At 54.2% G+C, this 27819-nt stretch overlaps 1 protein-coding gene across 2 annotated transcripts; it reads right to left on the bottom strand.

The window, feature by feature from the left end:
* Positions 1-160: 160 nt before the first annotated feature.
* Positions 161-27506, bottom strand: SH3GL1 (SH3 domain containing GRB2 like 1, endophilin A2). 2 transcript variants are annotated; one of them, XM_080359360.1, is made up of 10 exons: positions 27380-27506; positions 10660-10728; positions 10486-10558; positions 9755-9898; positions 8032-8165; positions 6977-7135; positions 6409-6512; positions 4753-4877; positions 4232-4285; positions 161-2009 (listed from the first exon to the last, which is right to left on the bottom strand). In XM_080359360.1, the coding sequence occupies exons 1-10, from the start codon at positions 27422-27424 to the stop codon at positions 1813-1815; spliced, it is 1104 nt and encodes a 367-aa protein (XP_080215486.1). In that variant the 5' UTR covers positions 27425-27506; the 3' UTR covers positions 161-1812. The 2 variants fall into 2 exon arrangements, with proteins under 2 accessions (XP_080215486.1, XP_080215487.1); XM_080359361.1 differs by lacking the exon at positions 4232-4285.
* Between the last annotated feature and the right edge of the window lie 313 nt (positions 27507-27819).

The following is a 27819-nucleotide window of genomic DNA, read 5'->3' on the forward strand; positions in this document are numbered from 1 at the left end:
CGCGGCATCGCCCGCTGCTCCGGGGAGCAAAACCGAGGGGTCCCGGCCCCCCCGGCCCGGGGGTGACAGAGGGAGGGTGGTGGTGATGGTGGGAGTTTCGGTTTTCAGTTGTTTGTGGAAGTGGTAGTTGATTAAAGAGCAGATCATGAGAGGTGGCTGGTGTGCTTGGGGACACGGTGCCTTGGGGACATTGTATCTTGGGGACATGGTGCCTCGGGGACACTATGCTGCTGCCTGGGCTTGGGGCTGGATCGGGGACGTCCCGCCGAGGGACGTGCGCTCACAGAGGGGACACAGCCGTTAGAAAGAAGAAAACATTTAATACTTTCATTCCGAGATACAACTTGAGATTTGTGGGTTGTCTTTTTGTTTTTCCCCCTAAAAACCAGGAGAAACCATTACAAAAAAAAAAAGAAAAACAACAAAATAAAAGGTCTAGCAAGTTGTCCCAGCTGACAAAACACGGTTCAATCCACCTGAGCAGGAGCCGTTGCCCCCGGGATGTGACCCCGGTCCCCAGCGGGGAGGGGACGGTCCCCTGGGCTCCCTGCGCTGCTGGGATCCATGGGGGGCCACCCCGTGTTGGGGAGCGGGGTCACCGGTCAGCCCGGCTGGGGATGGACACACATGGACATGCACGGCTACGATCCCTACAAAGGGGTTGTGGGACTGGAACAGGAGCAGCGGGGACAGGGACGTGCTGCAGCACGAGGAGGAGGAGGAGGAGAGGTGGAAAGTGGCCAAGGCCCAGGAAATGGGGGACAAAACCCACTTTTCTAGCGAGAAAAACTATGGAGAGACGGTGTGAGCGTCGCCGCTGCCGGCCCCCAGCCGGACCCCCATACAGAATGCTCGGGGCAGCAGGAGCGGCTCTGAGATGTACGATGCCTCTTCCCACCAAACCCGGGGACAGAGGGGGACACAGGTCCCCCCGCAAGGAGGACAGAGGTGGGGGGCACAGGGAAGGCACGTGAGGATCAGCCGAGCCCCGGTCCTGCGGGACGGGGGGCTGAGGGCTCCCCAGGGAGAAGCGCAGGGATTTGGGGGGACCTGAGCCAGGACCTGCTCTGCCCCATAGCGGGGAGACCCCGGGCTGTGTCCCTCGCCCCCCAAATGATCCCCCAGCTCTGAGAGGGTGTAGCAGGAAAAGCCCAAGGTCCAGACAACCTGACTTCAAATTGAGGGCAGAAGGGAACAGCCAACCCCGGTTAAACTCTGCGGGGAGGGGGCAGAGGGATAACGCGGGGAGGGGACATCCCCGCTCTGTCCCTTGGGGTGGGGGGGCCAGCACAGAGCCCCCGGGAGGGCTCAGCACCTGCACCGCAGGGCTGGCTTAGTGTTCGGTGGGTGTTGTAGTGTTTCTGTGCCGCAGCGTCCCCCCCGGGGTCCTGTATGCGTGTTGGGCTGTGGGGAGCGGGGTAGTGTTCAGTGGGGTGGGGGGCAAAGGGTTTGCCCCTCCATGGGGCTGGGGGCTCCGTGCCCCCCGCCGCTGGGCCGGGAAGGACACGTCCCGGCTCTCCCACCCGGCTCGTCCTGATGCTCGACCCGAAGGAAAGACAAAAACAATCTGGAAAGGGAGAGGCCGGTGACAACGGTACAGCCGGGGGGTGCACAAAGTACCGAAGTTCAAGCACCAGAAGGACAAAAAAACCCAAAAATTAAAACAACCAAATTCACAGGGGGTGAGAGGGGGCCTGTTGGAGCCTTCCGGCTTGTTCCCTTGGTGGCAACTCGCCCCGAGGTGACGCAGAGAGAACGGGGTCCCGGTGCGGGATGGAGGTGGAATGGAGCGGGGACGGGAGCGATGCGGCTTCACTGAGGTAGCGGAACCAGCACGTCCACGTAGTTGCGGGGGAAGAAGCCGGACTGGCCGTTGATCATCCCCTCGTACCAGTTCTCGTCGATCTGGTTGGTCAGGGTGATGATGTCGCCTTCCTTGAAGCCCAGCTCGCCGTCGTTCTCGGGTTCGAAGTCGTACAGAGCCTTGCAGCACGGCTGGTCCAGGGGGGCTGCAGGAGAGGATGGGGGGACAGCTGAGAGAGACCCCTGCACACCCCCTGCCCCCCGCATCCCAACACCGCACGGGATCAGCGCTCGGATCAACTCACTTCCCAGCCCAGCTGTGCCTGGGAGAAGCTGCCCCATCGCTTTGCCCCCCATGGTAAAGAATTAACTCTGAATAGACTCCTTTAGCTGCTTTTAGCTCTCGGGTTCCTCTGCTTTCTTGCTGCTACGGGCTCAGGGAAGAGCGGCTGGAAGCTGCCCAGCAAAAAAGGCCCTGGGGGTGTTGGTGGCAGCAGCTGAACATGAGCCAGCGCGTGCCCAGGTGGCCAAAGGGCCACCAGCATCCTGGCTGGTACCAGCACTGGTGTGGCCAGGAGGCCCAGGGCAGCGACCGTCCCTGTGCTGGGACCTGGGGAGGCCAAACCTCGAATCCTGGGGGCAGTTTTGGGCCCCTCATGCCAAAAAAGAGCTTGAGGTGCTGGAGTGAGTGGAGAGAAGGGGACGGAGCTGGTGAGGGGCTGGAGCACAAGTGTGATGGAGCGGCTGAGGGACCTGGGGGTTCAGCTGGAGAACAGGAGCTGAGGGGAGACCTTCTGATCTCTGAACTGCCTGAAAGGAGCTTGGAGCCAGGGGGGTCGGGCTCTGCTCCCCAGGAACAAGCGCCAGGAGCAGAGGAAACGGCCTCAAGTTGCGCCAGGGGAGGGTGAGGTTGGATTTAGGAACAATTTCTTCCCCAAAGGGCTGTGGGGCATTGGAACAGGCTGCCCAGGGCAGTGCTGGAGTCACCATCCCTGGAGGGCTGGACAGACGGACAGGAGGTTCTCAGGACATGGGGCAGTGCCAGGGGTGGGTTACGGTTGGACTCTGTGATCTTGAGGGGCTTTTCCGACCAAAATGATTTTATGTTCTTCGCGAGCTTCTCCCAAAGCAGATCTCTGCCTCCAGCACCCCGTGTTGTCTGTTCCTGCCGGGAATTCCCCCACACAAAGTTTAACTCCAACCTAAATCAGATCACATCACACTAGAAACCATTATTCCCATAGATATGTGAGAACCTGCTGTGTGCTTCATTAATTAATCAGTGATGGGGTTGGACATCAGGATGTGGTGGACAAGGACCCCGGGGGTCCCTCTGCTTTCGAGGGGTCACCCCGAGCCTGAAGGCAATGGGATGAGGAGGACTGCACTGGGCATAGGGCTTCAAAGCAATTAGTTGCTCAGTGGTGTGTGCAAGCCACCCCCAAAAACATGGGGAGAAGAGGCAAGTGTCTTTCTCCCACCTCAGCTCCACTATTTAAACATCAGACCTTTTGACTGCAAAAGGGGATTTTTTTTGGAGCAGGGAAAGGTGCTGCTCACTCTGTCTGCGCACTCGTGTTTTGGGATGGGGAGACTGTGGGGATCCCACCAAAAAGGCACTGAGCTCACAGACTCCCCCCGGCACCAGAGCTGTTCCAGCCGGTGCAGAGGGAACAGCACAGACAGCACCACGTCTGGGCTGTGAACACCCCCAGCCGACGGGACCCAGAGAACACCAAAAACACCCAAAAGCGGCAGCCAAGCAGATCCGTGGATTTTAAGACAACTTCCCAAAATCGCAGGCTGGCCCCACCACCACAAGCTGGTCCCACAGCGGCTCCTCCGGTCCTCCTGCCCCCCAGCAGCTCTCCCCACGGTGACACCTCTGAGCCGCAGCCCCAGCCTGGCCTTGGGACCCCAACAGGGACCCTAAAGGGTCCCTTCAGCAGGAGTGGTGACCCACAGAGCCCACATCACCCCACAAGGCATTGCAGGCTCCAGCTCAGCGTGCCGAGGCTCTGCCGCTGCCCCAGCCTTCGGCACGGGGGTACCGGGGGGGAAACGGGAGCTGGAGGGGGGTGATCCAAGCTGGGGGCTCATAACGAGAACGCAATAACCCTTGAGATGCCAGGAGGAGCATCTGATCCCTGTGCTCTCACACAGGACGTGCCTGTGTGATGACAGTGGCTATGACTCCTCTGGGTGAGTGAATGCCCCGGCTTTGGGGTGGTAAACACCAATATAACGCGGCTGTTTTAATTTGGGGCTTAGCTCAAGGCTTAGCTCAGCTCGGCTCAGCTGTTCTGCTGGCCGGGCTCAGCACGGGAGTGTTAGCGGCTCCAAGCGGCAGCATCACAGGAAGAAGGAGCGAGGAGGGATGGGGAGAGATGGTCGCACACACCATGCAGTGAGGAGGGAGGAAACTCACGGATACTCCTGACGGAGGCCCGGAACGGCTTGTCGGATCGGAAAGAGGAGGAAGCTGCTTACAAACAAAAAGAGACATGCTTAAATAACGTAAACTGGAGAGAGGGGAAGGTCCAAAGGGAGGAGGAGCTGGTTGGAGAAACAGGGGGGGCACACATGCTGTGTTAGAAACCCGCCTGCCTCGCCGGGACCGGGGAGGGATGGATGCAGGTGATGGAAGGCAGGGAGGGAGGGGAGGATGCTCCGTTATCCCTGTTTGCCACTGCTGGGTGCTCCAGGAGAGTGGCCCAGGCTGGAGACGCTGCTGGGACGTCCCCAAAGCCGCTATCACAAAGTCTGCTGGGCCCCAAGAGAAAAACAGCCCAAGTCTAGAGGCATTTCTGCTGTTTTCAGAGCCACCAGCTTGTGCAGGCACATCCAACACTCCAGAAACATCATTTCCAAGCAGAGCAGTTCCCCTCCACCCGAAGGAGGCTGCTCCAGAGGCACCTGTGTGTGCACACACACGGAGGACAACTTTACCTGGGACTTTGGGGGTAGGATTGTAAGAGAAGCCCCCGTTAGATTGGTCAGGGTCTCCCAAGTCGTACGTCTCCCTGGGTTTGGGTTTGTATTCCCGCCTGGGACGCGAGGAAGCCTCTCTCATCCTGGAAAAAGGAAAAGAAATGCAGATAAATTGAAATACAAAACAGAATATGATGAGATCCGTGTGATATTTACTCTCCGCAGTGGTTACGCATGGGAGCAAATTTGGCTTGTAGACAAGAATCTGCCCAACATTCTGTGCTGGGGCGTTTCGAAGATGGATCTTGCCCAGGGTTTGGGACTTTTCCTTTTGAGAGGGCCACATGCTCCAGGCTTTGCTGCTGAGGTGGCTCAGGCAGCTCAGACCAGCAGAGGACACTCGTGCTGCAGCTGGAAAGCTCACGCTTGGCAGGTTCCTCCCAGCTCTTCCTAATTCGAGCCAGGCACAGCATCCACTCAGCAGTTTCTTCTTACAAGGAAAGAGCAGCAATGCCAAATCGCCCTGAAAGGATGAGTCGCTGCTGTGGCTCTGTCCAAGCCACCTCGAGCCAGGCTTGGTAAGGGACAAAGCCACCTCTGCTTCCTAAAGGGTGGGGAGAGCCTGGCCCAGGTTGGCCAGAGAGGTGGTGGATGAACCATCCCTGGAGACATCCCACCCCAGGCTGGACGGGGCTCTGAGCACCCTGAGCTGGTGAAGATATCCCTGCTCATGGCAGGGGGGCACTGGGGAGCTGGGAAGGTCCATTCAACCCAAACCTTTCTGTGGTTCTATGATTCCTTGGCCAGGGTTTGGGGGGACACTTGCTCAGGTGAGACAGAGCAGCAGGAAGAAGGACCTGTGCAAGTCACAGCAGCCACGTGAACCAGCTCGCTGGGTATTTCAACAGCAGCTCTGTGTTTCTTGGCACCTTGGCAGGAACCGCACGTTCCCCGGGGCCGCTGCAGAGGTCGGGCACTCAAGGAGGGGCAGGGAGAGCAGCAAGACCAGGCAGCTCTGTGGCTGTGCCTGCTCCTGCCTGCCTGACACACATCTGCCTCTCGCCACCTCTGCAGCAGTGTCGGCCAGGAGAGGGACTTCTGAATGGAGGGGAGAGCTGGAAAACACAGGGTCTGGGGGTGGATCACAGACGCCTGCCTTTACAGATGTGATCTAAGTGCTCTTCTGTCCTGTGGCCACCACGTTGTCCCCACCACGCTGTGTTCACCTTCTAGGGAGGGGGCTGGAGCACATGTATGATGGGAGCGGCTGAGGGACCTGGGGGATTCACTGGAGAACAGGAGCTGAGGGAAGACCTGATCTCTGAACTGCCTGAAAGGAGCTTGGAGCCAGGGCGGGTCGGGCTCTGCTCCCCAGGAACAAGCGCCAGGAGCAGAGGAAACGGCCTCAAGTTGCACCAGGGGAGGTTGAGGTTGGATCTGGGAACAGTTTCTTCCCCAAAGGGCTGTGGGGCATTGGAACAGGCTGCCCAGGGCAGTGCTGGAGTCACCATCCTGGAGGGCTGGACAGACGGACATGCGGTTCTCAGGACATGAGGCAGTGCCGGGGTGGGTTATGGTTGGACTTGATGATCTTAAGGCTTTTTTCCAACCAAAATGATTCTGTGGTCCTCAGAGCAACTGGGACCTTCTGAGACCGACCCTTCTGGAACTCACCTGCGCTTGAGTTTTTCCGCCAGCTCATCCAGGATCTGCACCGCCTGCCTGTGATAGTCCAGCTGGGCGTCCACCAAGGCCGAGAGCTGGCTCACCTGCTCGATCTGCGGGAATCACACCAGAGCGGATGATGAGAGCGCTGCAGCACCTTTGCTACGGAGACAGACTGAGAGAGCTGAAGTGTTCAGCCTGGAGAAGAGAAGGCTCTGCAGAGACCTCAGAGCAGCCTCCAGTACCCAAATGGGACCTATAGGAAAGCTGGGGAGGGACTTTTTACAAGGGCATAGAGTGACAGGACAAGGGGGGTGGCTTTACACTGAAAGAGGGGAGATTTAGATGAGATATGAAGAAATTCTTCCCCATGAGGGTCATGAGGTACTGGAACAGGCTACCCAGAGAAGCTGCAGATGCTCCTTCTCTGGACAACAGCTGGATCAGGACAAGGGGCTACAGGAATGACAAGAGGCCCGCCAAGCAAAGCCACACTGGCACAAACGAGAGTGGAAATGAGTGTCTTAATTCCATGTCCTTCAAGAGATCCCACCCTCGTGCACAGAAACACACTCACATCGGTTTCCAGCAGGTTGTGCATACTGGTCTCGGCCACTTCCTTGGACTCTTCAAATTTCTCCATGGCCTGTCGAAGCTCCTCATCGGGGATTTTGCCCTGTCGTTTCTTTTTGTAGTCAAAGTCCAAGCGTCTGCCTTCCAGCTTCTTGAGATGGTGCTGGGAAGAGGATGGTGATGAAGAGTAAAGGAAAAAGAAGGACAAAAACCAGAGACTAGGAGCAGTGGAGCTCTTCTGCTGGGAAGGCATCTCTAATTACAGGCCAAGTTCATTTGTCTCAGACACCTGATCTTGCAGCACATGTTTCTGTAGCTCCCACCTTTGCTCAGACCCCAGAGAGGCTCCAGGATGAGATGAACAGCTCAAGGTTCAAGACAGTGAGGAGCGGACTATCCAAATCCAGCCTGGCAGAGGCTTATTGCTGCGGATAACCCTCAACAAATTGAAACGGGGACATGATTTCAACCCCTTCCAGCAGAGAGCTGGAGGGAAACGCTGCAGGGAGCAGCCCAAATCTGTTCCTCATGCTACTTCCAGCTCCACCAGAGCGACAAGGACCTCTGGAGATGAGGAATTGGGATGCAGGTTCTGGGTGTTGCATCCCTGACTGCTCAGGGCAGGGCTATTTAAATCAGCCTGCAGAATGGGAGTACAGGTAAGTGCTGAAACAATAGTGGGTGGTTATTTTATCCAGGACACCACCGTAAGTGAAAACGCACTCGAGAGAGCTGCCTTGTGAATTCCAGGTTAGGATAGATCCTGTTACAAAGCCTGGCCGTGCTTTGCACAGACTTGTCTTTGTGGTAGCACATGGGAGCTACCAAACTGTCCAGTGAGACACCAAAGGAGCTTCTTGAGTTGCTGTGTAAAAACCTAGAGGGAGGTTTGCTCATAGCTTGAAAATTATGGTATATATGGCTATGAACAGAATAGGGCCAACGGCTGTAAAGAACGTGGTGAAGTTCAACGCCAGCGAGCGGTGATGTGCGCTAACAGCCAGGAGAGGCCAGAAACTAAAGAGAGGAAGGAGGGAAGGAAACCACGGTGCTGTTTACCTGGATCTCTTTCAGGTCTTTGTCGCACAGGTTCTGGAGAGGATCGATAAAATTTTGTTTGACTTCAATATCCAGCGAGTCCTTCACTTCAGCCAAGCGCTTCATGGATTCGCCAGCGTCAAGCAGCGCGTCGCCTTGGAGCGAGAAAGGGAAGAGGGGAGAGAAAGGGAGGAGGGAGAAGGGGCCAGGCAGTTAAACAGAGCTGGAACCTGCACGCAGAGCTTCTGCCAAGACACCCAGCGTGCGCAAGCTCCGGCCGACCCTCCCGCACTTCGACCCGGAGCAAATCCCAGAGGTGGCGATCGCCCGTCGGTACCGACGCCGCGCAGGACGCGGCACCAACGCGCTTTGGTTTTAACTCTGAAAAACAGGGACGATCTACCAGCTCCACAGAGGAAGGAAAAAGGTACAAATACTTTTGAAAAGCAGTGGTTTTTTTAGACTCCCTGTTAGCTCGGGGAGCTGCTGAGCTGCTAACTGGCTTTAACCTCAACCGCTGGCAAGCACAGAGGCGCATTCGGGCTGACCCAGCCTTTTGTTCAGATAATTTTAAGCCCAGGGCATTCTGAGCAACTTTTCCAGTTTCCCCAGACGCTGGCAGCAACCCCACAACCTTTTATATTCACTTTAGACACTAACCTGCACCAGGCCAACCTGATCCCTTCTCTCCTCTTAATCACAGAGCTCCAAGTTGCTTATAGACACCTATTTTGTTTTGTGCTTTTCGGAGGCTCCTGCCACAAGGACCACTAAGCCACAGGGACTCGCAGCAAAGCACATTTAGTTTTGGCTTTATATTCCAGTGGAAAGCATTTATAGATTAAATTATTCCTGTGCAGCTTTGGCAAACCAGCCATTTCAGCACAATATTAGCACAGGAGAATATACAAGCGAAATAGAGGGTACAGTGAAAACATCACTGTCCAGCTGGAAAAATAAATACGCAAGGAGAATTATTTCAACGGTCATATTTCTACATAACCGGTCTTAGGGCTGCAGTACTAACATCAAAATCCATCAAGTGAAGTGTTTCTTTCAAGAGAGGCTACTAAAGGAAATCAGGTTTGGTGTGTTCTTCTAAAAACTTCCTTCCCCTTTGCTCTCTGTAGCGATTCCGGTTCCTGCGAGCCAAGAGAGATGCTGAGATTGCAGCTGGCCAGAGAAACTCTTCATCATTCCCACAAAGTAGCCAGAGCTTTTTAATCTTCCTGTGGCCAAAAGGCTCCTCCGGGCACTGGGAGCCATGGGACAGCTGTTGTGCGGCCGTCACATGCGCAGGCTGATGTTTTAGCGGATTAAAACTGATGTCAGCGAAAGGCTTCACCCCCCCGCATCCCCGCGAGTCACACGTGGCTGTGAGAAACCGCCACGCGAAAAGACATGAAGATTTACGGGATACAGCCTCCCCGGGGCAGAGCTCGAGCTGGAAACCGCACCGTAAAACTCCGCATCTCGCTCCATCTGGTTTTCACGGCACGGTCGTTCTGCTTAGAAGCAAGGGAGCATTTTTCCCTACGTGTGGTTTTATTTTAGCGGTTAATAAGAAAGAATTAAGAGGTGGTTTTGCACGTAACGCCAGGGATTGGGATCTGGGACGCTGGAGCCCCCAGTACCGACCGGTGACACAAATGGTCACAAAAACCCTTCCAGAATTCGGAAGAACGGCTTGGAAATTTGGCAGCGGCCTCGGCCGCCTCATCCACACGCCCCACGGGACACTCACCGAAGTTGGAATCCTCGCCCAGCTCCTTGCCGTAGCGGATCATGCACTCCCCCAGCAGCCCCTCCGACTGCGGGTAGCCGGGGCTCTTCACCTGCCCGCGGATCTTGGACATGGTGTTGAGCATGGTGAGCTTGGCCCTGGAAGCTGGCACAGAAACAGCCGCGTTCGCGATTACTCGAACTCGCCTGCTGGTCGCTGCCAACATTTTTTTGTAGCTTTTTTTTCCAAGCTAAACCTGAAGCCAAGAAACTCTATTGTCTTCATCTACCAGAAATATCATGTGCTACTCAAAAGAGAAGTTGCTTTTCCAAGACAGCGAGCAAAAATAGTTCCCCACAGCTCGCCAGTGAAGGCCAAAGGAGTTTCCCCAGCCCTCCCGTAGTCCCCGGAGCGCAATTGGAATTTGGTGGGGAGGACAGCAGGCTCCAGATGCCAGCAAAGCCAGTCACCCCTTCCCAGCCCAGAAATGCCACTTTTTTTGGATATCCCAAGAAAAACGGGTCCCTTTCAGGGTCCTTTCCAAGGTGAAAGATGTGTCTGTTCTTAGTTCAACAGCAGTAGCAGCATCTTACAGTCCAGGGCAAGTGGGGTATCAGGATCATCATCTGATATAGAACGTGGCCATGGGCTGGTGACCAATATTTCAGGGACAAAAAGGTTCTGTTTGATGTCCCCCTGCCCCTTTTGACTCTTTCCCTGGCAAACTGGGGGACAGAGCTCCAAGCACTCACCTGGGTTGGGCTGGAGGTACTCGATGGTTCTGGTCAACACTTCTGTAACAGCCTTGCTGGTCAGGTCCACTTTCTGTGGGGAAGACAAGATGACCAGCAGCAGTGAACCCCAACCAGCTCAGGGCTGCGATGTTATATGGGCAATTCGAGAGATTTCTCTCGTTCGCTACTCACCTTTTCCATTTCCTTGAAGTCATCGTCAAGCTTGGTCCCTTCTGCCCCTCCAACCTTCTCACTGACCAGCTGTAGAAAAAGAACAAGGGAGGAGGAATCAATGGTCGTGACTCCTTAAAGCTGCTCATGGAGTAAGTCCCTGGGACAGAAAGGAAGAAGGGTTGTCCGGGCAGCATCTGCAAGAGAAAGGAGGTGGAAGAACAGCCCGAAACATCTTAAAAATACGTGACTTTTGGCTAACGCTGCCTCACTGCAAACCCAAACGTCTCCTGCTCTCCCCAAGCATGGCTGAGCCAGGATATTCCTCACCCAACAGAAGCGACACGGCTCCTTAAATCACAACACGCGGCTCCAACTCCAATGCCTGCTGGAAAAGGCAGAATTGTCTCTCGGCTCCATTTTGAGCCAAAGCTTCAGTTTCACACACGGCAAAATGCAAATAAATGGGGAGTGAACACACTGTGCTCACGGCAGCCAGCACAGAATATGGAGACAGCAGAGACCCCCCAAACCCCAAACCAGCCCTCCCAGGGGAAACGCTGGAGGATCTGGGGCATGGAGGTTTGGAATTCTTTGTAAGTAGAAAATAAAGAGACCTGCAGAAAAGCTCCGGTAAAGCTTTCGAATCCATTTATCAAAGCGTTTCTGACACCCTGTTCTAAAACTAGAGAAAAGGCGAGATGTTTGACTAGCTGGAAAGCTTGGTTATTTGGTTTATCAGCTTTCTTCTAAATATTGCTCCATCTGAGAAAAGGTCCTGCTCCCTGAACCTCCCCATTCAACTGCCCGAGCTGAACAATAATAAACGCCTTATTAAATCCACCTAAAATTGTCCTTCCCTGCAATACAATCAGAGAGGAAAGTCTCCTTGCCAGCCCCGCGCTGGTGCGGCAAAGCAAGCGGCAGCACCTGGGGATGCAGGACACACAAATCGGCCAAAATTAGGGATTATCTTGTCCCAAACTGGTCCAAAGGGACAGCAAATCACCTACACAGACATCAAAAGTGGTCTTGGGATCAGGCGTGCACTCTGGACCCCCCGACACCCGCAGGATCCTCCTGTTTGGAGTCAAAGCTCCAGTTCTGGGCGAACAATACAGGTTTGTTTACTTGGACATCAAATACTTGATTTTATCAAGTCTTTCTTCCTCCTGCTCCCATGGGGATGCAAAATGATTCCTTATTTTTTTTTTGAGGAAAAGGCAAGGGGAACAATAATAAACCAACAAACCCTTTGGGTAATTATCCAGTTTCAAAAGCGCTGGGAGAGTCCGCACCAGCCCTGCTTGTTGTGTTCGGCCTCCGAAAATCAGGTTATCAAGCAGGAGGTGAAGAAGAAATGCTTGTTATTATGAAGAAGAACAAGATGGGGGTCGCCATCCCTGGGAGGGTTTAAAAGGCGTTTAGATGAGATTCTTAGGGACACGGGTTAGTGCTGGAGTTGGGTTATAGTTGGACTCGATGATGCTGAGGGTCTCTTCCAACTGAAATGATTCTATAAGCTCTTCAGTGTTTCAGCAACATCTCATTTTTCTCTCCAAAATAGGGAGGAAAGAAATTGATATATATAAAAGTGTATATTTAAAGACAAAACCAACAAAAAACCACCACCACCAAAGCACGAAGCATTTGCTGTGCCTGCCAGGACAAGCTCAGCAAAGCAAAGCTCGCTCCAGCTGCCAAAAATCCTGCAACCTGCACGGCCAAAAAGGGGCATGGAACACTTTTGGTAAAGGTTACACATCTGGAAACCTCCCATGTTTGTTAATACACCTGGGAAGGGTACAATTATCCCGAGAAATTCCATTCCCACTGTTGTCCGCCCACGGATTTGCAGCCCAGAAAGCTGCAAATCACCCCCGTGAGCAGCTGGGCTGTAATCAGGGCTGCGTGCCATGTCCCAGGCACCCATCGCCAGAGATTCCGGAGGCTTAACACCCTCCCAGAGACGCGAAGAAAGAAAAACAACCCCAAAAAACTCACTCGCAGACTAATTTAATCCTCCTTTTGACGTTCAAGCAATGCTACTGCTACCCCGCTGTGAAGGAATAATACGGTTGAGGTTCTCTCCCCGCTGGCTCTAATTAAACCAGGAGGAAAGCAGGAGGGTCTGTGCCATCCGCAGCGGCTCCGTCCCCATCCCCGCGCTCCCAAATCTCCCAGGCAAGGAGACAAATGGATGCAGAATTCTCCCCACAACCGAGACACGTAGCTCTCGCCGGCTCCTTGTTTAACCTCGAGCTTCACGAACCCGAGCGGGAGCCAAGTTCCCAAGTGCTGCATCGTGCATCTCGTCACGAAGAGCCCGCAAAGGATGGCGAGGAGGCAGCTGAACTTCTCCGGGAAGCATTAAGTTCAGTAAAAAGCTCGCTATTTGCTTGCAGGATGGGAGAGGAAGGACAGCAGGACAGAAGGAAACATCCAGATATTGCTTGGAGAGTCCAGCTTGGCTTAAGTGAACCATAAGGTGGTGCAACATCCCAGCACAGCTTCCTCCAGGGGCTGCCTTGGGGGCTTTTCTGAGGATGTGGTGACAATTCTTCTGCACTTGTATTTCTCAAACAGCCAAAAAAAGACCTGGGACAAACCCATCTGGCCTTGGTTAGGGGCCTGACCTCTCCTGAACGCTGCAACCAGCTGGGTGTGAAGCCAGGGAAGGGACCGGGCAAGGTAAGACGTGCAAATTGTTAACCAAATTCAGCGGCCCAAATACTCCCTGGCAGGTTTGCACTGAAGCGCATCAGCTGGCTCGGTGTGACAGATGAGAACACGGCTATACTCTCTGGTTTCTTCAATCTCCCAGCCCTGCCAGGATGTGACACGAACCAAAAGGTTAAACCTGAAGCAGCTCGGGTAGAGGAGCAGGGTTCAGCGACAAAAAACCCTCAGCCGCGCTGCTACAGCAGCTCAAGCTAAATGCTTCCTAAAACAAATATTAGCACAAGGCGACGCAGTTGGGCGTTACAGCCCAGCAAGACAACAAACTGCTTTAAAACAGGACGGCTGTTTACCTGGCACAACCAAACCCGCCGCAGGGCGGGGGACGGAGCGGGCGGCGCACGCAAACTCCAGCGGGGATGTGGGGAATCAATCCCTTTCTTCGCATCCATGTTTAATTAAAAGGCTCTTGGCAGCGAAAAGATGCCCTAAATAGCTGAGAGCAGAGGCAGGGAGGTGCGTTAACTCACGGCTGGAGCCCAGTGAGCGTCAGCATCACCAGGAGCGCGGCGTCCAGCCCGGATGGAGCATCATCCAGAGGGACGAGATGCGGCTGCTTCTTGTCGCCCCGTCACAATTGGCAGTTTCTGCAGCCTCACGGGGGGTTTCTATGGGTTTCCTTCGCAGGGACGCGGGAATCTGAACGATCCCGACTTGCCCTCGCTGTTCAAAACCCATGGAGGGCTGCGGTGGTGGAAGATCTTTGGAAATGAAAGACCAATTGTTTAGAGTAACTGCTGCGGCAGGAGGCTGGTTAGAGGGAGAGGCAGGAATGGTATGTGCACACACAGGGAGAACGGCCGATGAAGAGGCTTCTCTTTTAGAGCTGGGAGAGAAACGTGACTCGGGAACAAGGGCTGCGGAGCCCCAAAAAAAGCCTCCTTGAAACACACCCCGTTTCTAACAGCACAGCCGGGAGAGGCCGAATTCTGCCTGCAGCAACGGGAAATGTCAGCACCAGTGTGGCCAGTGGGACCAGTGACCGTCCCTGTGCTGAGCACTAGGGAGGCCAAACCTTGAATTCTGGGGGGAGTTTTGGGCCCCTCAGGCCAAGAAAACCCTTGAGGTGCTGGAGCGAGTTGAGAGAAGGGAACGGAGCTGGTGAGGGGCTGGAGCACAAGGGTGATGGAGCGGCTGAGGGACCTGGGGGTTCAGCTGGAGAACAGGAGCTGAGGGGAGACCTTCTGATCTCTGAACTGCCTGAGAGGAGCTTGGAGCCAGGGGGGTCGGGCTCTGCTCCCCAGGAACAAGCGCCAGGAGCAGAGGAAACGGCCTCAAGTTGCGCCAGGGGAGGTTGAGGTTGGATCTGGGGAACAATTTCTTCCCCAAAGGGCTGTGGGGCATTGGAACAGGCTGCCCAGGGCAGTGCTGGAGTCACCATCCCTGGAGGGCTGGACAGACGGACATGAGGTTCTCAGGACATGGGGTGGGTTAAACTTGACGACCTTGAGGTTCTCTTCCAACCAAAATGATTCCATGAAAACCCTCGGGTTCCTCCCTGAGCACCCTGCATGTCTCTCCACCGCAGCGGCTCCTGCAGAACCAGTTTGTACTGGGAGGTGTCCCAGGGCCGGTGTCAATCCCCCGCAGACACCTGAGCTCTGATGTGCTGCCTGTCCTCGCCAACACAAAGTGTCTCATTAAAAGTTAATTGTCACCTTCCTGGCGTAATCCTGCGAAATGAAACAAGACTGGAAGGTGCTGGTTGGACAGCAGGCACCAGCTGGGATCCAATGCACGCGAATGTCGTGTTGAGGCCTCACCATTCCGGGTACAGCTCCAGCTCCTGGTCATCACAGCAGCGAGTACCCAGGGCTGGAACTGGGACGACACGACCAACCAGTTCCCAACTGACCAGTTCCCAACCAACCGGTTCCCAACCGACCAGCTCCCGTGGAGCAGCAGCAGACGCAGAACCACGGGGAGCTTTACCACACATCCCTGTCCTCCCAGCCAGCCTGTAGTTCTGTCTGTCCACACTACCTTTGCAGATCTGCCTGTATTCTGCCTCCTCAGAGACTTTTAAGCTTTTTTTTTTAATTAAAAATGGAAGGCATCCTTTCTTAAGGAGAGACGGCAGACACGCTGGTGTACGGAGCGATCGGCACGCCCACAGCAGAGCACACGCTCAGCCCAACAACTTCTGACCTACTTTAAGGAGAAGAAAACAAATCTAAGGGTTTATTGTGCGGAACAGGGCATGCACAATTACCACTGTCCTTATGACGAAGAGGAGGGCACGTTCCCCAGCAGATGTCCGTGCTCCACACGGGGGGACATCCAGCAGCTCCATGGTCCCCACGGGGCCAAGCACTGTTGCACCCACTGGACTTTTTCACCCCAAAAGCTGCCACTGCAAGGAGAGAAGACTAACAAGTGCGAGAAGAGGAAAGAGAATGAGAGGAAGCGATTTGCCTGCTGTCAAGAGCAGGTGAGCAGCAGAGCTAAAAACAGAGGGTGGATGCGACTCGGCAGACGCTGTCTCACCATTTCTCACATCCCCATTGGGCTTCAGAAGGGAACCGGAGGAGGAGGAACGGCAGCTACAGCTCTGGCCATCCTGCCCGGCTGATCAAGACCTCGCTGCTGGTTGCCAACGTCAGCCCAGCCATTGATCTAACCCGTCCTGGGGCACACGACTGCTCCACCGGCACCTAAGTTGTCTGGTCTCCTTGCTAAATAGAGGCATCAAAGCATTTCGGTTGGAAAAGAACCTCAAGGTCATCAAGTCCAACCATAACCCACCCCTGGCACTGCCCCATGTCCTGAGAACCTCATGTCCGTCTGTCCAACCCTCCAGGGATGGCGACTGCAGCACTGCCCTGGGCAGCCTGTTCAATGCCCCACAGCCCTTTGGGGAAGAAATTGTTCCCACATCCAACCTCAACCTCCCCTGGCGCAACTTGAGGCCGTTTCCTCTGCTCCTGGCGCTTGTTCCTGGGGAGCAGAGCCCGACTCCCCTGGCTCCAAGCTCCTTTCAGGCAGTTCAGAGATCAGAAGGTCTCCCCTCAGCTCCTGTTCTCCAGCTGAACCCCCAGGTCCCTCAGCCGCTCCATCACACTTGTGCTCCAGCCCCTCACCAGGAGCATTTTTAGCCTTGTATCCAACTCTCAACATTCTCCCGAACTTGCCTTTATTTTTCCCGTCTCGCACAAGGAGGGCCGGTCCCACCCCAGACTCGCCACCCAGCCCCAGCACTTGTGCAAAGACACGTAGAGGTGGCTCCGCTGCCTCCAGACACGTGCGCCCGGAAAACGTGTCTAAAAACAAACGGAGCTTTCCACCCCCTCACCATCTGAGCTGGGGATCTGGCCACTCTCCACCCAACACCAGAGGAACTGCCTTGATTTTGAGCAGGAAGGTCAGCCCACAACAATGAAGAGCTCCTTCCCTTCCCTCCCGACCAGGCAAAAAGCCTTCAAAGTGACCTCGGGTCGTAATCTTATCATATAGAAAGCGCAACGACAGGGCCACCGCATGCATAGGCAGCTTTCTAGGGAGCCACCTGGCAAATCACCTCCTCAAAGCGCTATCGGGTGACTCATCTGCATCCAGCAGATGGGCTCACAGGAATGAGGACAGCGCGAATTAAAAACATAGAAGTAACTTTAGCAGCAGCCAGCAGGTCACGCTGGCCGAGGTCGGGCAGATAGATGCGCTGCAATGCGGCCCAGTTGCTTGGGATATTCATCCTTTCCTTGTCTGGAGTATTTAAAATCATAGTTGTGATTATTATTATGAGGTTTTTAGCTCCGTGCTCATCCCGGTGCTCTCTGAAGAAACACATCCAGCAGCAGAACGATGGTACCTCCTTCCCTCCCTGAGCAAAACCCCATTGCCCTGGCTAATACCAAACCACGGCCAGGCTGCTGAAAAGGCACAAAACTGCCTTAAAATAGACTCACCCAGAGCAGAAAGGTTTCAAAATGCAGCAATGTTCTCGCTGCAGGGAAGGGGGCACCTCCCAACACCCAGCAACAGCCATTCGCATGGTAAATATTTTCTCCTATTATTAGTTATTTCTCGTGTGTTCTGCACCGAATGAGACGCAAATTCTATTCAGCTGGGAAATAAAATATATATAATTGGGTCATGTTAAGAGGGAAAACAAAATCACCTAAGGAAAAAAGCAGCAGCTCTTGTCTCTCGTCTCTCCCCTTCTCACCCGCCTGCAGTGACTACAGCAACTCAGGAAGCCAATAAACCGAGAGGAAATGTGGAATATTTGCTTTGCATCCAGATTTCCTGCGCAACCTCCCTCCGTCCTCTCTCGGAAGAGCCCCAGTGAATCACGGCCTGACCTCTGCAAAGCTGCTGAGCCATCGTTCCGCGGCCACTCCGCCCCGCGGGGCAAAGCCGAGCGAGCGACGCGCGGCCGGGGCTCGGGGCCGCTCGTTAAATGCGATATAAAAGCACAAAGCATTAGAAGTGAGTTCTAGTAATGGAGATCCTTATTCCTCCTGCAGAGCTTCAAGGATAAAGTGAGGCCGAGTGTGCAGCGGTTCTGGCTTCGGTTGGTGGATGGATGATCAGCCCCAAAGATCCGTGTGGATGATGCTCCTAGGGATGATCTTTTGAGGTCCATTCCAATCCCAAACATACTGTGATACTGTGATTTAACTAAAAAAAACAGGGAAAAAAGGGGGCTTACGACACCTGTGTGTCCCTGCGGAAAACATCGCGGCCACGGGACGGCTTGCAAAAAAGCAGCAGGCGGGATTTCTGCTGCTGTGCAAAGCAAGACAGATGAGAAAACACCTCCCCGGGGTGCGTGACATAAACTGGTATCAGCCAGCAAAAAATCCCCCAAAAACCAGCACCAGAGACTGTTCAAAGGACTGGGAAGGAGGCAGAGGAACCTCTGGATTTGCAGCACGATGAGGCCGAACCAGGTTGACAGGACACATTGAGCAATTATCTAAAGAGTTTAGTCATGGCTGACACTTGGTTTTGGGTGGCAAAGAGCATTAATGGGCTCAAGGTGAGTTCCCTGGCACGTTTACAGACAGAAACGGGATCAAAAAAGCTCAGCTCCACCAAAGGGAAGGTACAAAACCCTCTTCCCGGCTCATAGGAGACAGCGGGAACTCCACGCAAAGCACGTTCAACACAGACACATGGGCCAAGAGAAACCTACAGCACAGCCCAAGCGCTATCTGAGTGTACACAGACATCAAAGAGGGCGAGAAATCATCGAGAACACTATAAACACGCGTTTTCCTTGTTCATTTGAATACTAGGAAAAGCTTGGCGGCTATCAGAGCAGAGCACGGCATCTGAAGGAAAAGGAGAGCGAGTAGGAGCGAGCAAACGGCCGTACGGCTGCTGGGAGCGAGGGGGAACAGAGAGACCACAGAATCCCAGAGTGTCATGGGTTGAAGGGCCCTGGAAAGCTCATCCAGTGCAATCCCCCCATGGAGCAGGAACACCCAGATGAGGTTACACAGGAAGGTGTCCAGGCGGGTTGGAATGTCTGCACAGAAGGAGACTCCACAACCTCCCTGGGCAGCCTGTTCAGGCTCTGTTTCATATTTAAGTGGAATCTCCTGTGTTCCAGTTTGAACCCATTGCCCCTTGTCCTGTCCCTGGTTGTCACCAGCAGAGCCTGGCTCCATCCTCCTGACACTCCCCCTTTCCATATTGATCCCCAGGAATGAGTCCCCCCTCAGTGTCCTCTTGTCCAGCTCCAGAGCCCCAGCTCCCTCAGCCTTTCCTCACACGGGAGATGCTCCACTCCCTGCAGCATCTTGGTGGCTGCGCTGGACTCTCTGCAGCAGTTCCCTGTCCTGCTGGAACTGAGGGGCCACAACTGGACACAAGATTCCAGGTGTGGTCTCCCCAGGGCAGAGCAGAGGGGCAGGAGAACCTCTCTGACCTACTGACCACCCCCTTCTAACCCACCCCAGGTCCCATTGGCTTCCTGGCCACAAGGGCCCAGTGCTGGCTCATGCTCACCCTGCTGGCCCCAGGACCCCCAGGTCCCTTTTCCCTCCGCTGCTCTCTAATAGCTCATTCCCCAACTTACACTGAACCTGGGGCTGTTCCTGCCCAGATTCAAGACTCTACACTTGCCCTTGTTCTATTTCATTACATTTTCCCTGCCCAGCTCTCAGCCTGTCCAGGTCTCTGATGGCAGCACAGCTTCCAGTGTCACCACTCCTCCCATCTCGGTGTCACCAGCAAAGTTGTGACAGTCACTCTATTCCCTCATCCCAATCATTGATGAATATATTGAATAATACCGGCCCCAGTATTGACCCCTGAGGCTCTGCACTGGATCCAGGCCTCAACTGGACTGTGCCCCATTGACCACGACTCTCTGGCTTCTTCCCTTCAGCCAGTTCGCAGTCACCTCACTCCCCGCTCATCCAGCCCGCACTCCCTCAGTTCACTGTGAGGATGCTGTGGAGACTGTGTCAATGCCTCACTCAAGTCAGCCCTGATGCATCATTAATGCTCACCGATAACAACTTCAGAACAGTTTAAATGTTAAAAAACCCTCTGCAGTTTCCTTTTTGACCCGTGATGCCATCCTTGCGTCGCTCTCTGCAGCCAGAGCGGTAGGTGCCCCCAAAATCGCGGTGGATAACACTAAGGTTGTGTTATCCCCTTTGAGCACAGAAGTGCGGATTTCCTCGGTCTTTAAAACTCATCCTGTACAATTAGGAGGATCTTTCCGAAGAGAAAACTGCACCGACATCTGGCGCTCCAGATTTGTGCCAGCCCAGCAGCCCCAAGTCCACCCAAGAGCGTGTGCGTGGACACGCAACAAATGGTCTTTTCTAAATACTCCACTTTGGAGCTTACAGAGAGAAAACCAGGGCAAAACCCCCACATTTTGGCAAGAACAGCACCTTCTTACGCAGTGGATTTGCTTCATACATAGATAATTGCTCACCATTTTCTGCCTTTTTCATCGCAAAGGTGGCAAGATTCAATGTAAATATCGCTAGTCCTGTAAAGCCAAAACAGACTGAGTCACGCAAGTGGTTAATAAATTATCATTGATGAATAAAGCCTGGGCCAACAAGAAGATACAGCCTGCTTTTCAAGCTCTAGGATGAATTATGAAGCTTTTTCTCAATTAGAAAAGGCCCTTTAAAGCTTTAATCATGCAAATTTTGTCTTCTCTCTGAAAGACAGAATTTCATTATGGAGATGCATTTAACTTTTTTTCGGAGCAAAAAAGCAATCTAATTAGTGACAGTATCATGAACTTTATTAATAGCCAGTTATTACGAGAGAGATTTCGATTTCCCAGTGGCTTTAAGAGAAAAAAAAGACTCATTTTATTAATAAGGTATCGGCAATGAAACTAATTACACGCACCAGGGGCTGGAGCAGCCCAGACTCTCTTGTCATCAATTCTCCACCTGCTGCAAAAGGTCCAGGACCTTGTGTTGGTCCCAGGGCAGGTTGGAGATCTCACCAGCATCCTCCAGTATAACCCGCAAACCCACGAGTAGTGTGTTTATCCCAAATACGGCCCTTTCCTGTCAACAGGAACCCGTTCCTGAAAACCACGGGAGCAACAATGAAAGGGACGATGGGGCCAAGGGGAAGAGGAAACCTTTAAAAAACAACAACAAAAAGGGAATTATCGCTTTTATAATCACAGGGAGAGGCCAAAAGGGGCTGAATCTTGCGCTAAGTCGTGACGCTTAGGAAAAGAGGAGCTCAGGAGGGAGGAGATCTGCAGGAAAAGTCACCCCCGGTGACAGGAGCTCTGGCTCCAGGTCCTCGACTTCACAGCTCACGCTGATGATTTAATCAACGCAATTAAAGAGATGGGAAGGACGGCGAGCGCAGCCCTCTTATGAAACAGCATCCGTGCCGAGCCGCATCGCCGCGTTTCCAGGCGAATGAGCTCAGCTGGCACCACAAACCCAATGCTTGCTGGGTTGCAGATTTATTTCTGGTCTTTCGGGGAGTTTGGAATCCTGCTTGGGAGCAAATCTTCAATCTTCTCCAGAAGCGATAGCAACATCGATACAGCAGGTTCGGGTTTTGTAATAACCCCTTGCACCCCGCCGTACGCAAATTCCACCCCCCAGGGGCATCGAGCCTGTAATTTTGATTTGTTACGCTGGTATTTCTGCAGTCTCGGGTGGCAGGAGCTGCCCCGTCGTCCCTCCGGTTTTACCACCCAGGGTTTGGATGGGGCTGTGAGCTCTGGTAAAAGGCACTGGCGTATGTAGGGATGGGAGAGACAAGGGCAAAGAAAAGAGAAAAATGTGCAAAAGAAATGAATCAGCTTTTACAAGGCAGCCTGCCTGATCTCATCCCTATTTTGCTCTTTCCCAGGAGGAAAGTGTTGGCAGGGAGAGCGGGGAGGAAGGATTTCCTTCCACCGCATCCACAAACCATCCCCCTTTCACGCCATGGCTTTCAGTAGTTCACCCAGAACCTGTGAAAACAGAGTTGGATAAATAGATAATTTTAGACAGAAAGCCCCAAGGCAGACGGGCAGATGTTGATGAGGACTCAGCACTCCCAACGCCGCAGGATCCTCCCGGCCCCGAGTCGCGGATCCTTCCCCACGACGTGTCTCCTCCTCTGCTTTTTCACCTGCCCTATGTGGATTTGCAAACACATTTCCAGGCTGAACTGAATTCAGAGAATCCCAGAGTGTCAGGGGTTGAAGGGACCTGGAAAGCTCATCCAGTGCAATCCCCCCATGGAGCAGGAACACCCAGATGAGGTTACACAGGAAGGTGTCCAGGCGGGTTGGAATGTCTGCACAGAAGGAGACTCCACAACCCCCCTGGGCAGCCTGGGCCAGGCTCTGCCACCCTCACCCCCTACAAGTTTCTTCTCAAATTTAAGTGGAACCTCCTGTGTTCCAGTTTGCACCCATTGCCCCTTGTCCTGTCACTGGTGTCACCAGCAGAGCCTGGCTCCATCCTCCTGACACTCCCCCTTTCCATATTGATCCCCAGGAATAAGTCCCCCCTCAGTGTCCTCTTGTCCAGCTCCAGAGCCCCAGCTCCCTCAGCCTTTCCTCACACGGGAGATGCTCCACTCCCTCCAGCATCTTGGTGGCTGCGCTGGACTCTCTCCAGCAGTTCCCTGTCCTGCTGGAACTGAGGGACCACAACTGGACACAAGATTCCAGGTGTGGTCTCCCCAGGGCAGAGCAGAGGGGCAGGAGAACCTCTCTGACCTACTGACCACCCCCTTCTAACCCACCCCAGGTCCCATTGGCTTCCTGGCCACAAGGGCCCAGTGCTGGCTCATGGTCACCCTGCTGTCCCCAGGACCCCCAGCTCCCTTTCCCCTACACTGCTCTCTAACAGGTTGTTCCCCAACTTAATTCGGTTGAATTGAATTGAATGCGGTTGAATTCGGCTCCCTCCCGGCCTGACCTCGGCTGGCAAGCGGAGCAGCAGGGACGTCACCGCGCGCTGCAGCAAATCCGGCTTTCCTCCAGTCTCAGGAGCAGATTAATATCGAAAGATAAACTAGGGAGGCTGCAGGGGACTCCGAACCAGGTTAATATTAATAGAGCAAACACCAGGTAGTGTGGGAGGGAAGGTCAGGCTGGCAGGAATCTGCAAAATGCCTTCACTATCCAGTCCAAATTCCCATTTCCAGATAAGGAACTTAGAGCCCGACGCTGCCAACTACCTGCCGCAGGAATTACCTGCTCGCACCTGGCCCTCGTCCTGCCTTTGTCACCAAAACACAGAAAAGCCAAGGAGCAACCTGCTCCCAGGGTTTCCACTTGATCCTGGGGATCTCAACCTGCTCCCGGGATCTCCTGCTCCTCCAACCCTGCTGAGCCCAACTCGCTCGCTGTTTGCACATTACGGGCACGCAAAATTCATCAGAACAGCTCAAAAAGAACACGGGAGTCCCAAAATAGCATCTCAACTCGCCGCCGGGTGTCTGGTTCCTCTATTGGTGCTCTCCTGGGTGAAGTTTCAGCCCCAGTGCACCAGCAAAGGCTTCACTGGGGTGTCACACACAGATGCTGCATGGGAGAGCAGAAAAGCCACCGTGCAAAACCTTCTAGGCCCGCTCTTGGCTTTACTAATTGCTGGAGGATTCAAGAGAAGTCAGCATGAAATTCTCACACCACTGCAGATCTGGAAGATCCTCAATATACGGAAGGAATTGTTGCCCTGAGGGTGGTGAGAGCCTGGCCCAGGTTGCCCAGAGAGGTGGTGGATGAACCATCCCTGAGACACCCCAGGCCAGGCTGGACGGGGCTCTGAGCACCCTGAGCTGGTGAAGATGTCCCTGTTCATGGGTTGGACTGGGTGAGCTGGAAAGTCCCTTCAACCTAAACCATTCTGTGATTCTATTTTCTGCTCTCCCATCCTACACCAGCCACGCTTTAAACTCCAGCAGCGGAGATCTTGTGCAAAACCACACAGCTGAACTTGGGGTGTGTCGGTCTAAACCAGCGAGGTGGAGCTGGGGAACAACCCAAAGCATCTGCAGTGAGACCTGACGCAGACAGACGAGCCCCGGCCAGGGGAAGGGGCCTCACGGGTTTGGTTTTCCACGAGGAAGGTTCTCCTGCTCGCTGCGCTTCCCATTTCACTGCCAGCAGGAGATCCTGTGCTGCTCAGCACATCTGCGATATCCGGAGAAAACCATCACCCATCTGCGTACAGAGCAAAGGCAGCGAGCAGAAAGGCAACTCCTGCCTGCAGGAGAAAGCCCCGGAGAGCCAGATGCTAGAAGGACGGACTTATCCTTTACAAAATTAGCTTTTAAAGCTGTTAAAGCTGGGAAAGGGATGGAAAAAAACCCCACATTTGAAAGCACAGCACAAACTCACTGCAGAAAGAACCTCAGCTGAAGAGAAATAAAGGAAATCCCACGTATGACAAGAGCAAATAACCACAAAGGGCAAAAAAAAGGATGGGAATGGCTTGGTCTTTCTGGGCTGAAATGGTTCTTGGGCCAGGCAGAAAGCAAGCGGTCACTATTCGTGTTCATAAATATCTTCTGAAGCCTTGGGAGCAGTCATCAAACTCAGGAAAAAGCACGCGTGTCAAGGGCAGGTTAGTTTTAATTAGCGCTCGCCTCTCCTCCTCTTGGAAAATTGGTTCTGTACTTTGTACGTGGAGGATGAGGTTGTTGGTCTGTGTCTCGGACCAGGAGCCACCGCTTGTTAGCCCGGTTCCTAAGCCTAGGCAGGCCGAGCACGGTTTAGGCTTGGACTATACAGGCTTTAGGCTTGGACTATACAGGCTTTGCGAGCACGTTAATCCTGTTTGGGATGACAGCAGCGCCCAGGGCTGAACACCAGCCCGGTTTAAAGCAGTGATGCCACCTTCGCTTGGGCTGCGCCCGCTCCCTGAGCACAGCAAACAGCTCTGGTGTCCCCAAAAGGGCTCTGGCACACCCCAAAATGACAGCTTTTCAGCACACATCACCCCCATCCCCCAGCTGTGCCGCTTCTCCTGCCCAGGTAGGACAGTCCTGCTGTCACAGAGGGAGGGGACGTGTTTGTCACCCCCGTGTTTGTCACCACCGCATGTGTCACCACCATATCACGGCAGCGCTGCCACCACCCTGGGGCTTGTCCCTTCAGTCCAGCAGCTGATAACTAAACCTGCCGGTGCCTGTTCGACGTGCAGGTGGGGACAGACCCACTGAACTCAAAAAGCGTCACGTTCACCCCAAATGGCACAGGAGGGCGCAGTCGTGACCGGAAAGTTTTGCATGTTTTTAGCCCTTCCACCCATTTGTATAATAAGAAAATGCGGCAAACGAAGCCATTTATACAGCATGAGGTTGCTGCAAATTCCCGAGCGGATGCCGATGGATCAAGGATGGTCCCCGGGACTCCCCACCCCAAAGCTCTTGTTGTTTCTCCTCCTTCCTTTTGCAAGAATGTTTCCTACTGTTGTTTTTTTCTTTTTAATAAGAACATTTTGCTTTGAACCAGCAAAACCTGTTCTGGATGCACACGCAGAACTCCTCACCATCTGCAGCATTTGCCAGCTTCTTTTTCTTCTCGTTTTGCAGGATATTATCTGGGCTCTTTTTGGCGTGTGGGTGCCCGGGGAAGACGAGGGCTCGCAGGAATCAGACGGCAAAAGCCCACGAGCCAAACCTGCTCCTTCCCGCTACCGAAAAGGCTGGAACCGGCCCCCTCGTCGCACAGGGAGCCGGGGGGATCCCAAACCCGCTGCTCCAGCAGCACCGAGGGCCTCGCAGACCTTGGTCCCGGCTCCGTTTTCCTTCAATTAACAACAGCCGTGGAATGAAACATAACGTTTGAGGAAAGATCTTCCACATGTTGGGTTTTGGCAGCGTCCGAGGGCGTGAAGGGAGCCAAAAACATAACTAATCCTCCTCTTCTTCAGCCAAAGGGTGGCTGAGGAGTGGGACCGGCAGAGGGGAAGGGAAAGAGGGTGGAAAGGGAAGGGAGAAAAGACAAATGGCCAAACCAGCCGCAGTCGCTCCCAGCTTAAGCATCTCTAAAGCGTCCCCAGCGCTGCAAAGGGAGTGGCAGAACCTCTGTGCCCCCGCAAAGACGGCCGCTTCGCCAATATCGGCGGCAAACCTCGCACCAAAACGCAGGGAACCAGCTCCCAAAACCTCGTGGCGACATGAGACGCGGATGGACACATGGCCGGACTGCAAATACACCTTGTTGCCCCATTAACATGCCACCGAGCGCAGAAACACCCAAGCAAAGGACATTCACGAGGCGACCAGGCCACTAAGTCCGCGTGTCGGGCAAGTTACTTCTCCCTGAACAACTGCACTGGGTTTAATTTTCCTGCAAGCAGCTAAAGTGGTTCCTTTTAGGCAAACGACACCTGTAACCAAAACCAAAAAGCCCAAAGAGCACATATGATTTCACTTCGCAATAAATCCCCCCAAGAAAGGCCTTTAAAACGACGTTTTTAGACTTAAGCCGCCTTTAAAATGATGTTTTTAGACTTTAGAAACGCGCTACTCCTGACTCACCGACGAGATTTCACCTCTAATTGCCCCGTGACACCATTGCGGCAGCAAAATCCTCCCACATCGAGTTCTCAGCACAATCTTCCCCCATGGAAATCGTATAAGAAACCCCACGACGTCGAGGTTTGCGAGAAAGGAGGTGGGGGAACGACTTCAGGAATCTGTTATTTTGCTTTGGTGTTTAAGAAAAAAGCCTTTTTAAACTTTTCTTGTTGTAAACACGGCCGAGAAAGGAGGCGACGCACACAAAAACACGCTCGGGCTGAGCTTAAAGGGGTTTAAACTTTGCACCTGGAAAAGATGTTGGTAGAACCGTGCGAAATCCATCTTAAATTTAAAAACAGTGGCAGAAAAGCAGCGACCAGGGGAAGCAGAGACGTGTGTGCGATTCCTGAATCATCCTAAAGATACGTTAATATACAGAAAATACATAACATATATTGCAATGCATAAGAATAAATGGAAAAATGCTTAAAAATAAATGCAAAGTGTTAATTTCAGCGGCGTTCACAAGGATTTGGAAGGAAAGCTGCGCTCGGGGGGACAAGGAACGGTCACCCCCACACAGAGAATGATGGGGAAGGTGCTGACGAACCCCAATTTGAGGCCGATTCCCACATTTTTGGGGACCGAGCCGTGGCCCCCGAGCTCCAAGGATGATACAAACTCCCCGTTCCCCACCGGGATCGATGTGAATTTGGCTAAAAATCGCACATTTGGCAACTTTTTTCCTCCAAAATCCTCAAAATCCCCCAAAACCTGCTCATTTTTGGGGTCTCCCCAACGACTTGGGGATATGGGGCCATCCCGGGGGTCCGGGGAGGATCGAACCGGGGACACCGCGACACCCCCCCGGTCACAGGGGACACGCACCAAGCCCTGGGGAGGCACCGGGAGCGGTAACGGGGGTGTCTAGGGGCGACACCGGAGGGTACCGAGCTGGATCACCGGACACTGGGAAAGGACCACGGGACGGGGTTACCGCGGCAAGGAGAACACGGAGGGACACCGTGAGGGGATAACGGCACCACCGAGCCGGCCACCCGCCCGCCGCTCCGCGGTGCCTCACCTGGCTCGCCTTGTAGAACTGCTTCTTCAGCCCCGCCACCGACATCCTGCCGCCTGGGCCGAGGGACGCCTGGGCCGGCGGGACGCAGGAGCCCGGCCCGGCCGCTGCCACTTCCGCCGCCGCCGCCGCCAGGAAGCGCCCGCCCCGCCCCGCCCCGCCCCCTGCCGGCCCGGCGGCAGCGCCGCGAACGGCACCACTGAGGAGCGGCGCTCGCGCCGGCCGGAGCGCCCCGCCTCGGGCCGCCACGTGGTGCCCCCGCGCCCCCTGGCGGCGGGGAGGGGAGGTGGCTGCGAACTGGCTGAAGGGAGGAAGCCAGAGAGTCGTGGTCAATGGGGCACAGTCCAGCTGAGGCCTGGATCCAGTGCAGAGCCTCAGGGGCAGTGCTGGGGCCGGTGTTATTCAATATATTCATCAATGATTTGGACGAGGGAATAGAGTGA

This window comes from Nesoenas mayeri, assembly GCF_963082525.1.
Source record: "Nesoenas mayeri genome assembly, chromosome: 25".
In the NCBI taxonomy this organism is placed as follows: Eukaryota; Metazoa; Chordata; class Aves; order Columbiformes; family Columbidae; genus Nesoenas; species Nesoenas mayeri.

Bases quoted from the DNA above. Each gene is read 5' to 3' on its own strand.
- SH3GL1 (XM_080359360.1), bottom strand. From the start codon at position 27,424: ATGTCGGTGGCGGGGCTGAAGAAGCAGTTCTACAAGGCGAGCCAG. The intron at 10,729-27,379 runs GTGAGGCACCGC...CTTTTTCTACAG, and splicing joins AGTTCTACAAGGCGAGCCAG to CTGGTCAGTGAGAAGGTTGG. The intron at 7,136-8,031 runs GTAAACAGCACC...TCCTCTTCCCAG, and splicing joins AAGACCTGAAAGAGATCCAG to CACCATCTCAAGAAGCTGGA.